The 17568-nt window shown below is 42.9% G+C and overlaps 2 protein-coding genes across 2 annotated transcripts; both read right to left on the bottom strand.

Moving 5' to 3' along the window:
• Nucleotides 1-2990: 2990 nt before the first annotated feature.
• Nucleotides 2991-4451, bottom strand: LOC135614005 (transcription factor MYB119-like). The gene is made up of 2 exons (XM_065111000.1): nucleotides 4081-4451; nucleotides 2991-4002 (listed from the first exon to the last, which is right to left on the bottom strand). The coding sequence occupies exons 1-2, from the start codon at nucleotides 4449-4451 to the stop codon at nucleotides 2991-2993; spliced, it is 1383 nt and encodes a 460-aa protein (XP_064967072.1).
• Nucleotides 4452-8357: 3906 nt separating this feature from the next.
• On the bottom strand, nucleotides 8358-11472 carry LOC103990206 (uncharacterized). The gene is made up of 2 exons (XM_009409279.3): nucleotides 9627-11472; nucleotides 8358-9364 (listed from the first exon to the last, which is right to left on the bottom strand). Exons 1-2 carry the CDS (start codon nucleotides 11150-11152, stop codon nucleotides 9112-9114), a joined length of 1779 nt encoding a protein of 592 aa, XP_009407554.2. The 5' UTR covers nucleotides 11153-11472; the 3' UTR covers nucleotides 8358-9111.
• Nucleotides 11473-17568: the final 6096 nt, after the last annotated feature.

The following is a 17568-nucleotide window of genomic DNA, read 5'->3' as shown; positions in this document are numbered from 1 at the left end:
AGAGACTAAGATAAGGAGGTCAGGTCACACATGGGTATGGTGTCCTGTCCCATTACCAAAATGCAGAGCTCGGAGGGAGATCATCTTCTTCCTGGTCATCTTAATGGGCGACAACCATACATGTCCACCACCCATCTTGTTCTGCGTGCCATGCTCGTATTGCTGCACACTGCTCTCCCCTTTCGATGACTCCCACAGTTGAGAGCTTGTGGGCCGCAGAAATCCCAGTCATTCTATTGGTTTCCTTGGACATCTGTCATACCTATGTCATTCACTTTCTTCCTCCCATGGTAAAAAGCACGCAGGCAAGTGGCAAGAGCAAGATGTTTTGACATTTATTAGGAGAGACAGGCTGCATGTCAAGTTTTAGCCCCCATACGAGAGAGAGAGAGAGAGGATACTTGTCTTATCAATTTCAAGTAGAGAGATTTTGAGTGCACAGTGGACCCATGCACCTCCATGCGCAGTAGGGCATGGTGAATCATAGAGATGAAGATTTTTGATTGAATTGGAATTTAAGCACCAAGCCAATCTTCTTAGATCTTCCTCAGAGCAAATTGTGCTCATCTTCTTGTCTCACATCTTCTTCTCAGTTCATCCATTGATGTCTCTGCCTTCGGTTTTCCCCGACCATAGCGAGAAATAACACTCCATGAGGGCCGACAGAGATCCAACAGCGCCTCCGACAGAATCTTCCCCAACAAAACGCTTCGTGGTGGAAAGAAAGCATTAGAATACTGACATGAGATTTCTGGTCAAAGGAGTCGTCAAATATTATTATGAATGCAAGTCCTGCTTTGACTGTTTGACTAATTGATCTAATCATCACCATAATTATCTGTTTGGATGGGGATATGTATGACAATGTTTGTCTCAGCTATCGGCTTAAGCGAGCTGTATTGAAACAGAGAAGCGCTGTGTGCAGAGTATGCATGTCCCCCTGACAGCGAGCAAACAATCTTAGAGCTCATCAACCAAGTCATTCATGTCCCCTTCTCACCATCTCATCAACCAAGTGATGATGAGTCTGTTCTCGAGCACAAGTCACAGGTTACTGTGTTCATAAGAGAGAGAGAGAGAGAGCGAGAGAGAGAGAGAGAGAGAGAGAGAGAGAGAGAGAGGGCATCAAAGTATGAACAGAACAAAGGAAAATTTCCAGGGGATTAACTCCAGCACTTGCTCAACACTGGGTGGAGGGGAAGAATCCAAGTGAGACACTACGCGCTGCCTTCCTCTTCGTGTAGTCGACATCAGACTGGTGCTTTCCAGGGATGCACACGTGAAGCAGCTCCTCCTCTGCTTTGTGCTTGGGCGTTCCTTCTGGGTGGGGTTTAGGACAGGATGATGTGGAGGTGGACTGTGATCATGGCAGGCAGTTGGAGAGCCTCATTCAAAAGGAGATGGATTACGCAGTGAAAGATACCTCCTTCCGACAGAGTGTGGGATCGAAGGACGGTGGCAGATGCCAACAGGAACTGCTCGACTACTTGTTTGAGCTGGGAGGAAGATGCGGTGCGCTCCCAAAGTCCCACTCTGCGAAGGGGACGATCTCAAAGCCAAGCATTTGCTCGACGGAGACGTCCACCATGCGCGGCATTCCTCTTATCTAATGATTTGCTTTTGGCTGGATTCCATTGCTGGCTCAGTTGCTGCCATCCCTCAGTGGGACACCCACGAGATGCAAACCTGAAAGATACATATAATCCCAGTTTGAGGATGAGGGAGAAATAGAATGCTCGAGACTAAGCGCTTAGCAGAGATCGGCACCCGAAATTATCTGGAATAATCGGTTGGGCTGGGCTGCTTGAGCTTGATCCAACCCAATACTTGCGAATATGATTCGATCGAATCAGAAACGTATTAACCCTCATGCATTCCAAGTCCAGTCCATTGAGGTACGACATCACTGCCTCTTAGCCGAACATGATCTCACTTTGTGATGCGTGTTGAGTGTGTCATGTGTTACCTTAGGAAGCCACATTCTACGCCGTGGTCGTCCCATCTCACGCTTGCAGGGTTGCCTAACTCTATATGTACGCTAACCGCCAGTGACGGACCGAAAAGGAGAGCGAGCGAAGAGGAGGAGACGAGTACAGTGAGGTTGTGCTCATCGCGACGGTCGACGGCGGTGACTCGCTTCAGTGAGGTTGTGCATCAACATCAACGCTGTCGAGACCGCCGGCACGTGCTTAGGTACATCTCCTCTGTTACCTTCTTCTTCTTCTTCTTCGAGTTGCCTCGAGCTTCTCGCCATCGCTCCAATTGTTCTTCTCTTGATCTAAGCGCCTGCGATCTTCCTTCTCCTATGAAGGGAGATCTAAGGAAGTCGGAGAGGACGTTGCATGCCGAGAACAAGCTTCCCCTTCTCTTTCATGATGTTGATATATGCAGTTGCTTCACAGTCGCTTGTGATCATCCATAAATTTGCTGCTTATTGTGCTAAGCATATACATAGTGAGAGAAGATTCGTAAGATAGGAGCCATTAGGCCAATTGAATCCACGAACTGTCGTTCACTGTGTAAGTTGGTTGAACTCTACCAAGTAATATACTTACTGGATTACACACATTCACAGCTCTAAGAAGCACTCAAGTTCAGTCACCATGACCGATTGAACTCGTGATCTTAAATCGTGCAGAAATGTGAGCTTGGCAGTGACTTCAGAAAAGATGGGGAAAACAAAGACGCGTTAGGGAAAGCTAACTACAGTAGTTGACGCCTCACCTCACATTTCACGCTTAAGCTCACACAAATCACGAAGCCCTCAAGTAGAGACAAAAGTTGTGCGAATAAAGGCAGCAAGCAAGAAAGAAGTGCACTAACTCTAACTATCTTTGTCTTCTTTTGGGGACATATCTGTCAATGTATTGAAGCTTAACGTAAGTCTGTACTATTGACGCGCATTACAATGCATGCATGCATGGAAGCACGACCCATGCACGTAATTCCGGTTGTTGCAATTTGGAAGAGACGAGCAAAAGACTCGACGATCACAAGTAATTTGGATCAGAACTCAGTAACATGCTGTTGCTGCTGCTGCTGCGCTGCGAGGAAGAGAACTGCAAGGACATCATCTCCACCAGATCCAAGTCTCTCTTGCTACTCGAAGAAGCTTGATCTTTCAGGATCTGGGATTTACTGTCCATCTCGAGTAGGCCTGTTGATGAAGAAAGAGCTCCATCGAATAGACAGGGTGGATTGAGTTCAGACCATGTATTAGGTCGATGACAAGCCGGGTCAATGGCGATAGTTTCAGGTGCAGAATAAGGCAATTGCATGCATTGGCACACATCACCGATAGGCAGGAAGTCGTCGTCGTCGAAGTGCAGGAAATCGAGCGAATAATGATTGCAAGAATTGTGGGCTTCCCCTCCATGAATCCCTCCTTCCTCTATGCTTCCGTTAGGCACCGATGACTGCTCCAACACTTCGTGTATGTATGGAAAGCTCTCCTCCACACTGCTCGTGGGATCCTGACCCGATGAGTGGTTGTGCGGTTGCCAGTATGGGGTGTCTAATTGTTTTGACACAGTTGTTGTATTGGTGGTGCTGCATGTTTTGCTGAGGTCTCGAGTCTTACTCAGGATGTAGTTTTGCAGAACGGAGGGAGGACATCTTCCCCCTTTGGTTGCCTTCCTCTTGCTCCGCCTCTTAGCGTTCAGCTTTCTTTTGGTGGCGTTCCAGTGGTTCTTAATGGAGTTCTCGGATCTGCCAGGGATTTGCTTTGCGATCTCAGCCCATCTGTTCCCAAAGCTCATGTGAGCTTCCACTAGTTGCTTCTCCTCTTCCTCGGTCCACATATCCTTCTGCCAACAGAAGAGAGAGTAACCTATCAAGCATGACGTGGAGAAAGGCAGATGAATTAAGGACCCAACCTTGATGTCAGGGCGTAGATGGTTGTGCCATCTTTCTCTGCACTGCTTCCCGATCCTACCAACCAAATTCTTGGCAATCTGAGACCACTTCCTAACGCCATGTTGCTTTACCAGACGAACCAACATGCTGCACCACAGAAAAATCGACAGAGCTTGGAAGTCTATCACAGATATGAGCAAAAGGAACCAACACGAATCTCATTACCTATCTTCCTCAGCTGTCCACTGCCCTTTCACGACATTGGCTGCAGCAGAATTACCATTAGAAAACGATGAGTTGTTTGACGCCCCCTTTTGTTGTTGTTGTTGTTGCTGCTGTTGTTGTTCCCATTCCTCTCTCTTCACCACCTTCTCACAGCTACCACCTACAAGATTGCCATTAGCAGAAAAGCCGACTGCCCCAAGCAGGACATCAGTCAACCCCTGTGGATCTCCATGATCGGGCTCCTCTCGGCAGCAACTCGAAAGAAACCTTTCCAATGGTGTCAAAAGAGGAGGTGGCGGAAGAGGACCACAGAGTCTCTTCCCTGCAAAGCCATCGCAGAACCCAGCTGCCGCTCCCCCTTCTGCTTCCATAACGAAGAAGAAGACCGACAGGGAGAAACGAGGGCCGATGAGAGAGGAGGACGAGCGTTTAGGTAAGAACGGAGCACAGGGAAGGCTTCATCAGTGCGGGAATGGGAATGGGAGGAGGAGGAGGAGGAGGAAGACAAGGGACTGCAGTTACGCAGGCAAATTGGCGTCCGCCATGATTGCTATAATTACTAATTAGCAGTACTGCGCGTTCAATGAGCCCAACGTGGGCGCGGTGGATCCACGGCCAATCGGACGGCCGCGGAAGCGTTAAGACTGCTAACGCTTCAGCTCCTCTTCGACTCCACGGGAAGCCAAAACAGGAGCTAACTATGGCGTACGTACGGTGATTGCTCGTTCTTCTTAATGTACATTAAATTCCACTATTAAAACTTACCATATCTAATGCACATTATAGAAGTTACTATATTAACTCTTTAACATCACTAATTTGTATATATTATCATTTGTGTTTTGGATTTGGGTAAAGATTAGGTAATGGATGTTGTGTCCAATTCCATGTCTATCTTAGAATAGTTGGAGATATATTAGACTAAATGTGGAGCCGATAGGTTAATTTGAACTGACTTGGGATCCCGATTCGATCGTATTGATCCAATATATTTCAGAATGATTTCTATGGAGTGTGGTACACATGACCAATTTACTCATTTGGGAAATCAAAATAAAGATTGTTATACATCATCATCAATATTATCAACGATCGGTGGATAGCATTGAGCCATCTTGTACACGGATCCATTTGAAAATGGGCTGAGTCCACCTTTATCCATTCGATAAAAACATGGTACTTTATGGTATATGCTATTAGATTATATGATCTATGTCCTGTCTAGGGACGAAAAACCTAACCAATCATTAAGAGATTATAATTTTTTTCTTATTTTTCTTATCCTTAATCGTCGCTTATAGTGGTCTTATGAAGAATAGGAAAAGAGGAGAGACAAAATCTAGTTTTCCTTATAGATCGATATTGTTGTAGCTTTCGAATCTAATGACAATGCACTTGCAAATAAGGTAAAGATTTTTTAAATAACATCAAAAATATGCTTATCATAAATTTGATCTATCATTATCTGATTTCAATTTCTAGCATTAAAATTTTCTACATAATAATAACATAATCATAATTTATATGCTTACAATTTGTATCATAGCTATGTTTTGAAATCAAATACTTTTGATCATAAAAGTATTTCAAATCTATTTTATATTTAGATCTACTTATTATTACTTGAGAAAATATATTTTTTATTTTGATTTACAATGCTTGAACAATCTATTTATGTTATCGATATCTTTTCTTATCTCATCCATCTTATCGCTTGCTTGTGAGCAATGCGAGGTTCGTCGTATTTAATTGATAGATAATTATCGGCAACTTGTTGTCAATGATAATAATATTGAGAGCGATAACCTTTGGTGGTTGCTAATCCAATTGCGAGCTATATGACTGTGTACACATCAAAAGCGTTGTAGATTACAATGTACAACAATTGACAATGGTCATATGTACAACTGTCTATGTATAGTAGCCTTGTGATAATCAGCCTACCTTGATCGTAGGTGGTCACAACAGAGTTATTGTGGTAGCTTTTGTTGGCTACGATCAATGTTGAAGGTCATAATACCTAGTGACTACGTAGAGAACATGTGGGGAAAGTCATGCACCACGACGATCATGAGAGGTCATTAATCATTGCATGTGCACGATTGTGCAGTGGGATGATTCGTTGGCGGTGCTTGGTTAGTGTCGCACCACATAAGTGTTCCATTATTGAAGAATACAACGACTAATGAGGTCATCGGTTAGTCATGTGAGAAGAGGCGTGCCATCGCGGGTGACAGTTGCATCGACCACCCACACATGTGGGTGCGAAAGTAACAACGATTATGAGGGTAGCTACGAGGGATTAAGGTTTTATTTATTAAAAATATAGTTTTATCCTTATAAGTCTTTTTAATTTCAACTTATATTCTTTTAATAGTTCTACACTTCAAAAAATATATATTTCTATTGTATATCCTAGGTAAAATTATAGTTTTACCTTTTAGAAATTAAAATTTTTTGACTTATGTTCTTAATTATAATATTAACCAATGTAATTTATTTTAATCAAATATTTTGATATAACCTAATCATGATTGTATTTTGATTACTTTCTTAGATATATATATATCAATCAAGTCATGATCTAATTTGAAAAAAAGTTATGTTTTGATTTACTTTAATTTTGACAAGCTTAATTGGGTGAATAGTTGGCTCAATTCTATGAGTCCAGGTAACCCATTATATGCTTGGTCAATTGAATAGGGTTGATTGGTCTAATTTACAATTCCATATGAAGTTTTTAAAAAAATATAATGTATAATTTTCATTTGTAGTTTTTTCATATGACATATTGATAAAATTTTACATATGATAATTAAAATTTTAATTATTATTCTTGAATATTTGTTTGATTATTCATATGCATATATTTAAAATTATAAAATAATTTTTTTTATATAAATGTATGATTTATGATTTATTATGATTATAGTTATCCTAGGAGTTTTTCTTTATACTGATTAATGTTTTATAATTATTATGGTTATTATTTTTTTATTAAATAATTTTGATATAAATTAGATTAAAAAAATAAATATTATTTGTAACTCATATCTAGGTTTTATCTTATTAGTAACAGGCAAACTATCCCAAGATAGAAGAGTTATAAGATATGAATTATAATAAATATTTTATTATTTATAAAATATTTTAAATTATATTTTAAATTATTATATTAATCTTATAGCTAATATTATCCTAGATCAATAACTTATAAAATTATATTAAGAAATTAATTTTAAATAATATTAAAAAAATATTCATAATAACATACGTAATTAGTAGATTTAGATAATACTAAAGAAGAATCTACTTCGAATAATTATGTAATAAGGTTGGATGATTCTATTTTTGATATCTTTCTAATTTAAGTTTGTATATCTAAGGATAGTAATATTATTCGATAGGAATGACATTTGTTCTTTATAAATAATTCTGTGTGAACACTAAATATGTCAATATCCACATAAAAATAAAATAGAGATCGTATCAATAGTTCAACATTTATTAAAAAAATATATTAAAATGATAGTTTTGTTTAAGCCCAATCTACAATAGTCTTTTTCTCCCTTCTCGGAGGGTGGAGTTGTGCGAGCGATGAGTGAGGTACAAGTGGCATAATAGGTGGCGAGAATGAAATAAAGAAATAATAATAATAAATCGGTAATACTAGAGATATAAATAATAAAATAAATATTTTATTATGATTTTAAGAGGTTGTCAATAGTAAAACGACGATCGTAAATAGTAAGCTTCCGAAAGTTTGAGAAGCAAAATTCATGAAAGTGCAGGGAGTTACTGCTCATAGTGGCAGTACAGGTGACGCATCTTTCCTGTTTAGACGTAGCCACTATGTGTGGCTTGAATTGACATGACAGAACTCGCTTGCGGTCTAATTCTTTCCTGTTTCCTTCTTTGTTCTCGAGTCACTTTGATGGTTCAAATCTCCATCACCTTTGTCGTTTGCAGAATTTATAGTCTTCCCTGTGGTTCGTCAAGAAAGGAAGCCACGGTTCATGTAACAGCAGGTGGTCGATGACGGATCAGCACTCGTACTTGGGAGTTGTCTTGTTAGTCAAAATGCTGATTGCTCGTTTAAGTAGCGCTCCTTTGCTGATCCAACCTTTCGTGATGATCGAGACTTGGAAGTCCGTTTTCTCCTCATACGATCAATAAGGGTCTTCTCTACCACGCAAAACTCCAAATTCTTGTGGAGGATACCAATGTGGCACGAAGAAATTTGCTGCCTCCCATGAAAACAGAGTTACACAGGCCCGGATTAAATAATATTAATATCATCCGAACAACATTTATACAAAATTCGAGTTTAATTTTATTGAATCTGAACTACTATCTTAAAAAATATTTAAACTCAAATTAACAATAATACATCAATTATAAAGATGCAACTCTTTATCCATTTCTAATGTGAAACTAGACTACACTCTTCTAAAATAGATATATAATAATATGAATATTAATATTTTAGCTTCTTTTATTATTATAATATATATATATATATATATAGCATTATTTGTTGGCCAATAATAAGGTCTGAGCGAACAACGTGTGGCCATGAGAGCACATCGAGAGCGCATCGACTGCGTCGAGAGATGAGCTGAGCGTCACGAAAAGCGATGGTGGTGCAGTAGTAGATCGACAACGGAGGGAGGCCACCTGATCGAGAACATGGGCTTCTCTTGTATTCTGGAGCACCAGCGTGCAACTTGCTCTTCGTTCTTCGCATCAGCTTCCTCGAAGAGGCAATGCAAGTTTTGGATGCACGCGATTCCCCACTCGCTACTTGCCAAATTATGCCACTTCGCATCATGATGACTGACAGAGGCGACTGTCGAGAGAAGAGTTCCTTCTTCTTCTTCTTCTTCTTCTTCTTCCCCGCCCGAAGGCCTTGAAATCGTCAACCCACTTCTTTTCCTTGGCGTGTTTTGCTTTCTGGTCCTCTACTTTTCGCTGTGGTCGTGACATTGTGCTGTTGTTGTGGTCGCCATTGTTACTGCTGAGTTTGTGGTGCTAGAACGCGTCGTCGTCGCCGTTGCCGTCGTCCAGGGGATAGCAGGTGTCCTCGCCGCCCGTGTTCCACAGGAAATGGGCGTAGTTGGCGGCGTGGAAGGTGTTGCCAGGATCGGCGTCGATGGCTTCCAGGTAGGTCTCCTCCGCCGCCTCAAGGTCCTTCCTCGCCAGCCACAAGAAAGTCGCGTACCGACTCAACGCCTCCGCGTCCGCCGGCACCGACTTCGCCGCCCTCTTGAAGTAGTACTCCGCCCTGTCACACGCCCGAAACAGCTATAATAATGCCAAGCAAGCCAATTTCTCACAGGCTAAGGAGAAATATCGTGCAGTAAAAGAAAGATGAGAGGAGAGTAAAAGAGGGCTTTGTCTATAGGGAAAACAAATGGAATCATCCGATGCTGCTGCTCACTACTGTTCGAGTAAAACGAACTAAAAAATTCATGACGGAATGCTTGGCTTCTCTTGGATGCAATTCTACAAACATCTTGCGGGGGAACAAGATGTGGGGTAAATACCTGTCGTGATCGTGGCGGACGAGATAGAGGAACTGAGCAAAGTTGGCGAGCAGAAGCGCGTTATCCGGGTCCTGCGAGAGGGCCTGCTGGTACATGAACTCCGTCCGCAGGTACTCCGAGTAGTCGTCGTGCTCCAGCTCGACCGCCACGGGCGAGACGAACCGCCGCAGCGTCGCCGGGTCCATGAGCGCTGCGTCCCTCGTGCTCGCTTGCATCCTCGATACTTCCTCAAGTATCCCTTTCCAAGCCCTCGACACCTCTTCCTCCGCCCTCGACGGCGCCGTTGCCGACGCGCCCTCTCCCTTGCCTCTTTCTCCCCCCTCCTCCGCGTTCAGCGCCCCGGGAGCCTTCGAGACACTGTCGGGAAGGATCGTCTGGTCCGAGGAGGATCTGTCATCCGATCGCCCGTCGCCCGTGGCCCCCGCCACTGGCCTCGTCTTCCCTCCGCCGCCCACGCCGCTCCCTCCGAGGATGGAAGATATTGTTTTGACGACGAGGTAGCGTTCGTGATGACTCTGACGATGGTCCTCCACCATGACCGTCTCGAACAGCGACTGTTGGGTCGGTGGTTTGGGCGTGGCCGTGGCGGCGGCGCCGTCGAGGTTGTCCATGGAGTAGACAGTGAAGTTGGCAAGGAGGAGCATTACGGAGAGCATGAGCGTCGGGGTGCACGAGAAGATCTGCTGGAAGAGCCAGACGAAGGAGGAGTTCATCTCACGCTGCACCCGCGCCAGGATCCCCTGGAGGTCCTCTCGGAAGAGCACCTCCCGCATCTGGAGCGTGTAGCTCTGGAGCTCGCGGATCATGAACACCATGGACGAGAAGGCCCGCTTCACGGAGCAGCAGGCCGTCCCGCCCGCCTCCCGGAACCACCTGTCCTCGCACTGCTTCTTCCGCTTTATGATCCGCAACGACAGCGGTAGCTCCACGCTGTTCGCGTTCATCTCCACGCTCGCCGGCACGATCTGATCGGACCAGTCCGGCGGCTCCGGCCGGAAGGGCAGCCACGGACGCTCCGTCGACGGCTCTTGCTTCCTCGATAAGGGCAGAGGAAAAGTCACGGGGCTCGTATCAGAGCTAAAGCACGCAGAGGTGGGCAAAGCAACGCCTTCCTGACTCGACCACGACTCGGAACAAGCCACCACCGAGTCCTCGTTGCCATCTCGCTGCTGCTGTCGGAGCTCGAGGGGCAGTTCCTCAAACCTCTGCACAAACTCCTCCACCTCAACCTCATCGTCGTCACCATCACTTGCGAAACGATCGACGCTGAAGGCGCGTCGCAGGGCTTGCTCCTGGGCTCGTCTTCCTCTCCCCCAGAGAATCTCCAGCGACCTGGCCCTCGACAGCCTGGGCGAGGGGGCGCCCAGGACGGGCGGAGTGAGGACGCAGTCGCAGCCACGGGCGGCCGCGCTCTTCCGCTTGCTGGAGCCGAAAGGCAAGCCGAAGGCGACCTGGAAGGCGGTCAGAGAGTTGGTGGGCGACAGGTGTGACAACGGCGAGCACGCTCCGGTCACCTGAACTTCCATCTACGCCCAAGCCCTCCTCCTCAGGACCAAATCTCCCTCCTCTCCCTCGAGAGCACTCGATCTAACTCCAAGGTTTAGAAGGAGAGAACAACTTGGTGTGGTCTTTGGGATCTAGGAGAACGAGGGTGTGGCAGGAAAGAGAGGAGACACCGACGCCACTGACGAGAGATGACAAGGGTGGGAATGCAAGTTGAATGGGAGTATCCTGCACCGTCACAGCGGAGTACGGCCACTGTGTCGTCCCCTGACCTTGTCACACCCGCCTTTTTATCGACTGCCGCCCCGAATTATTCTTCTTCTATTTATAATAAATCAGCAGCCTTAATAAAACCCCCCCAAAATGGAAGCATATGAAGGATTGTGCGAGTGGTGGAGGCGGTGGACGAGACTCGGGGTTAAGTAAGCTTCAATAAGCTACTGCGCGTCACGTGATCCGCATCCTCTCCTTGTTAATTGTTTATTTTAAGGAAGAAAATACATAATATACATTCTTTTACACCGCCGTATTGACCATAACACATCCTAAAGGAAATATCTCTAAAAACTTTTTTTAAATTTTTAATCAATCATGTCTAACTTTCGGAAATAAGATTAGGAACTAAAATTGCTACACCCTTTTGCTCATTATATTTATTATTAATAAGTCATCATTTGTAAAAAAATTATCCATTTTTTTTCCCAGAAAAACACGAAATCTTAAGATCTCTACTCCTTAATTAATATGGAATTAAATATATTTATTATAAATAAAATATTATAATTTAAGTTTTTACAAATAAATATCTCATTTATTATTATTATTATTATTATTATTATTATTATTTTCACAAACTGTATAAATTGTTTATATAAATCAATGCTCGGGTCACCTTCTTTTCACGTGGCACCCATGCGGTCCTGTTTGAGACAAACCCATCCTTCCGCACTGTATTACTGAGCGGAACGGAACATGTTGAAGAATTTTTTTTTTAATAATTGGAAAAAAGGACTCTTTTTCTAAATAAATATATTAAAAACATTATCTTTTTTTTATAAATAAATATATAAATAATTAAATATTAAAAAATATTAAAAATTGGAGTACTACTAGTTGCGCATATAAACCAAATGCATGTTCACGTGGCAATTCTGCTTCGGACAAAGCATTGCCATGCTTGTGAAAGCGTGAAGCTTCTTCAGTCTACCCAAGCGCAGTCAAAAAAATATAGGCTGCACAAAGAGACTGCGTGTTCCAGAAAATGGCCAACTGGTGCACTTCCATTACGTATTTCCGTCCACATTTGGCTGGACAAAAGTGAAACCCTCGTTGTGGAAATCAACGACGAGATTAAAAAAATCTGATGAGCCAAGGACGCCATGGACCAATTAGAGATATTGTGGGGAGGGGAGAAGACGCCAAAGTTCAACTTGCGCCCATCACACACCACAACCCGACATTAAACATGTTTACAATTCGATTCCAGAAAACCAGCTGACGGATGGAATTAGGCTTCTCGATACTGTGGAGATCCGGGTACAGCACAAGTTGCTGTTGCCGAAAGAGACAGATACGCCTCCAGTAGCGTTTATGAAATATCTATCGACATCGTTCGAAAGGGCCCATTGGTTTATTAATTGACAAGCCACCAATAGCGTCATGCCAAGGGGGACAAGAGCTGTAGATTCGCAAGCCACGTTAAGAAATAATATAACAGTATCCCTCCTCCCAAACTTGTATCCATCATAAGCACATATCAACTTCCACAGTGGATTAAAATGATCAGAAAAAACTAATTTTCTGACTGTTTTCTGGTTCAGGTTCTAACATGCTAAGAATGTAAACACTCTACATTAACCTGGTATGTGAAGACCTATTTCCTTAATTAATGGGGCATAAAGTTATCTAATTGTAGTCTTATTCTTGATCTGGTTTAGCCGGTGGAATTTGGCACTTGGCAAGGCTACACTAAAAGATTCTCTAATGTATGTATATGGTCTCATATATGGTCAGCCATACATATGCGCACTAAAAGCCTCACGTAACTCCTATAACTAATCTGCTAAGTTAGGAAAAACTGAGGGAAATAATAATAATAATAATAATAATAATAATAATAATAATAATAATAATAAATCCAACGAGACACTCTTATCTGCCCGCCGTAGGCTGGGATTGGGCAGGAGAAACGCTTCGCGGCGTTGCTTCACGTGGCCTCGGCAAATGAAATGGGCTCGAGGAAACGCCAACCCACCCGACACCTCATCGTCCTTGCCCCTCTCGCTCCTGGTCTCCTCCTTCTCACTTCTAATCCTCTAATCATGTTCTTTGGTACCCCTAGGAGACGGTCTCTTGCACCGGTAGCAAAGTCCGAGAGAGAGAGAGAGAGAGAGAGAGGCCGGGCAACAGTGACAGCGACGGGTTCGTCAGTTTCTATTGGCGTCGAGACGTTGACGCCTGGGAGACAGAGGAGCCCACCAGCGATACGTGCGCTCGCTCCGCAGAGGCTCCTCCGTCCTCCGCAGGACCGCAAGCACATGAACGGCGCTGCACGCAGCAACGTCGCAGTCGCAAGAGGGTGTCCGTGTCCTTCCTGTTCCCCCCGTCCGATCGATCACAATTCAGTTTATTAGGAATCAACAATAATTGTTCCCTAATCACGATGATCAGAAATCACGTGACACTCGACCTCTCGGTGCACGAGCACGATGCGAACGATCTATAACCAACAGAACGAAATATGATTGAGAAGCTACCAGAACATTAGTGATAGGTATGTTTGGTGTCGATGGTGCTTCGGCATCATCTACGGGGTGCGATGAACCATTATGGAACGGCCCCACTACATCCCGCTTGGAAAGACGGTGACAACGGACGGTTGCTATAAAGATCTCGGATGAGGAATAGACGAAAACAGTGATCATCACGGTCCAATTAACTGTTAAACAACAGTTAATCTAGGATTCAGAACAAACCAACCTGTCATTTCCGTTCCGATGAATCCAAAAATGTTCACAATAATTGCTATTCTCATCATGCAACGGATGAAAGTACGGAAACAGTGACGAGTCATGTTCTGATGACAGCTATCAGTTGCGAGTGCGGACGTTTCCGGTCACCCCCAGTGAACAGATAGCAAGATTTCCCAATGTAGCATCTATCTGCCTATTTTTTCATGGTAACGTATTCATCTCTATATTTCAGATCTTGATATGCATTAGTTTTCTACACATGAAAACAGGTTTTATACTACCCTTTTTCTTATACTGATAGCTACTGTATTTTTAACGATACCCTACCTATCTTCAATACAAAAATCCAAAACTCCAAAACTAGAATATACAGGTCTCATCAAATCCTAAAAACCACATCTAAAATACCTCAGAGTTCAAGTAAAATGTTAAAAAGAATGAATATAGATTCATTACTTGGTTAAAAAAATATTATAACAGAAACTCTTACCTCCAACAAAAAGGGACTGTATCACGGGAATCTTATATAATACTAACCAATTACTTGTAATGTGTGATTTAGGTAAAATATGCAAATTCAAAGTTGCCTTTCTCTCTGGAGTCCAGAAACAAGAAGTTGTTATCCTATCTTATCATTTCGATGACACAGCAACGCTGGTGCTTTCACTTGGCAATTAGTAATCTGCCTGAAGTCAAGTCCAAGTACGCCTCTTCAAACACTTTTATCCCCCATGGTAGTCTAGCTGATGTCAAGTTGAAATGTTCCACCTACAGCTACATGTAATGGCGATCGTTTCATTCTATCATGTAGTTTCAACAAAAGCAGAAATCCGGATGACCATGAGCTGCAACATACTCTGTAGTGAAGTGATCCAGGAAGCCAGTATAAGTAGAAGATAGGTCCTTGAGACTCAGAGAGACTTTGAATGATTAGGTACGGTAAAACAAGAGAAAATTTGAGAGAAAAGAGAGATGTTACTTAAATCTAACAGTATTCCCATATCCTGATATTTTATATGTTTATAGGAAATACCACCTCATCTGGACTCCAAATCTGATAAGAACTAATGTCTCTCTTTTCAGAGGTCTCCGGACCCAACAGACCCTGTAGCAGTTCATGAACTAGGCATACACCTTTAGGTTGAAAGGAGGGTAATTAGCCACTAGCTCAAACCAGCAAATGTTTTCAACAGAGAACATGTATTCAACGATACCTGGGAAGAGGTGGTAGAGCAAAAGAAAAATGGACATGGAGAACCTATGGAAACATGGCAGCTCACTTGGGCAGAAAGCCTCGGGTCTAAACTCAGACAATTAAGTTCATGCTGCATTGATTTCTGATATTGACGAACAAGTCAATTCAAAGAAATCAAGCACACTGCACAGACATAACAAAAAGGCTGGTATTCCAAGAATTGTCATTTGGATGAGTATATTTGACTTCAGAGGGATCCGAAGGTGATTATAGCTTTGGGCCATAGTTCATCCAGACTAGGTGGCCATCAAAACACACACAAATTTGCTAAGACAAATTGCATTCCCCCTAATGGCTGATGCCATATCCGAGAGCTTGTGGATGAAGCACTGGGTCAGCTACATGCAGACTTCTCGATAATGCTACATCCACCATCATAAAAGAGTTATCATGTCTATTTCGTTGTTTGCTGTTCAAGTTTTTTTTAGTGGCGTCTCTTTGGAGACATTCGATAAAATTGGAACGATAAAGAGAAGTCTTTTTAGTGGCCCTTTGTATAATACTACTTAGTGTTGCACCATAAAATTTTTACTGCACATTTTCTAGCAACTTCATTGGTCTTTTTTGCCTAGTCTCTAATGTATCTAAGTACATTTCTGAAGTTATCTAATCAATTTTCAAGATGGATAGCACGAGTTAATATTTTGGAGATCCTTTTGGTCCATATTAATATTTTGATTTTTGGTCTCTCATTTCATCCTTGGACTTCCCTTTACTCTTAAGGTTGGTTGCATTTTACATGGTAGACCATGAACCGTAGTTGATTGAGCTCCTCTGACACCACATTTAAACATCAGCTTATGTTCCCATGTCAAATCCAATTCAAGATTTTGACTCTCCGTAACTCTGTGCATGACCCTACATATTCCTGTGAAGACAAGATTTGACCTTAAGACCTTCCTATCAATGGTTAAGGTCTTTATCAGATACACAAGTTGACATCTTTAAAAGTTTATCGTATAAAGTCTCGAATCCTCAATTTTTGGTAAATAGGTCTGCTACATCATCATCAGATCAATATTTTAGGTATATAAAACGCTTATCAAGGGTTGAAAATTCATAACCTCAGTTAATAAATTTTTAAAGATGTCAGCTAATTTATCCAAAAAAAAGTCTTGAAATCGTATCTCATCTTCACTGCTTACCATAGCGGAAAAAAGAAATTGCTAGGTCAGCAAATTCTTGTGTCAATATCCCCATATCATCCAGAAAGTATATGTGTACCTTTTACATCAGTTATATCTTCCATTTCCATCTTTATAGTTGAGTTTTCGATCTCTAGCTTCGACTTGCTTTATCCTTGGATCAATTACATAGCAGATGCACCACCATGTCGATGGTTGTCCTCGACTGAGCAAGACTGACTTGAACTTCTCAACATAAAGAACCCTAACTTGAACCATCTAAAAACGAGCCAAAGTCCTAAATCATTTCACTCCTGCATACTTATTTACAGTACAGGCTTTCCTCTTTGATCAAGACATCACCCAATGCTGCTTTGGGCCCTCCCCGATTTTGATTTTGATTCCAAAAGCTTCTTCCTAATCCCCACAACCTTGATTGCCATGGACGTAGCAACTCATCTTGCCTTCCAAGGCATGATGATAAGAAACCCCCCTTCTTATAAGGCAAAAAAATCAGATAAATCTGCAAGGCGACTAATATCAAGAGCGTGCAGCGTGTGTGATTATGGTCTTTATTCATGTCTACCATTTTTCATGATAAGTCTGCCCTACATTTTATTGGAACCACAAAAAGAACGCAACAACACGATAGATCTGAGACGGGTCGGAAGGGAAAGGAAGAGGTAAGAAGTAGATTAGATGAATCCACAACCTAAAGTTACGAGAAATCCCTAGGAGCTGGTGTAGAACTTCACCGAAAGCGATACACAAAATATATTACTACATCGTGAATCGCTAGAGCGCTTCGCGCGAGAGAGGGAAGCAAAGAAGCAAAAAATTGAACAGGGACGAGAAAGAAGTTAGAGGACCGACCCGAGAGGAGGCGAGGGATCCACGATCGGCGCAAGGGCGACGAAGAGCTTCTAGCCAACCACTGTTTTGCCGAAGTCATGGTTTCTTTAGAGCGGGCGTAGGCGAGATGAGGAAGAAGACGAATGATTCCGCGGTAAGTGCCGGTCCACGGCGCATTTTAATGTTGCTTTTGAACTAAGTGTGCTGGGCCGGGCCGGGCTGGGCTGGATATATAG

The sequence above is a fragment of the Musa acuminata genome, chromosome BXJ2-6, assembly GCF_036884655.1.
Source record: "Musa acuminata AAA Group cultivar baxijiao chromosome BXJ2-6, Cavendish_Baxijiao_AAA, whole genome shotgun sequence".
NCBI lineage: Eukaryota > Viridiplantae > Streptophyta > Magnoliopsida > Zingiberales > Musaceae > Musa > Musa acuminata.
Note: the sequence above shows the minus strand (reverse complement) of the source record. Positions and strands in the feature narration are given on the sequence as shown.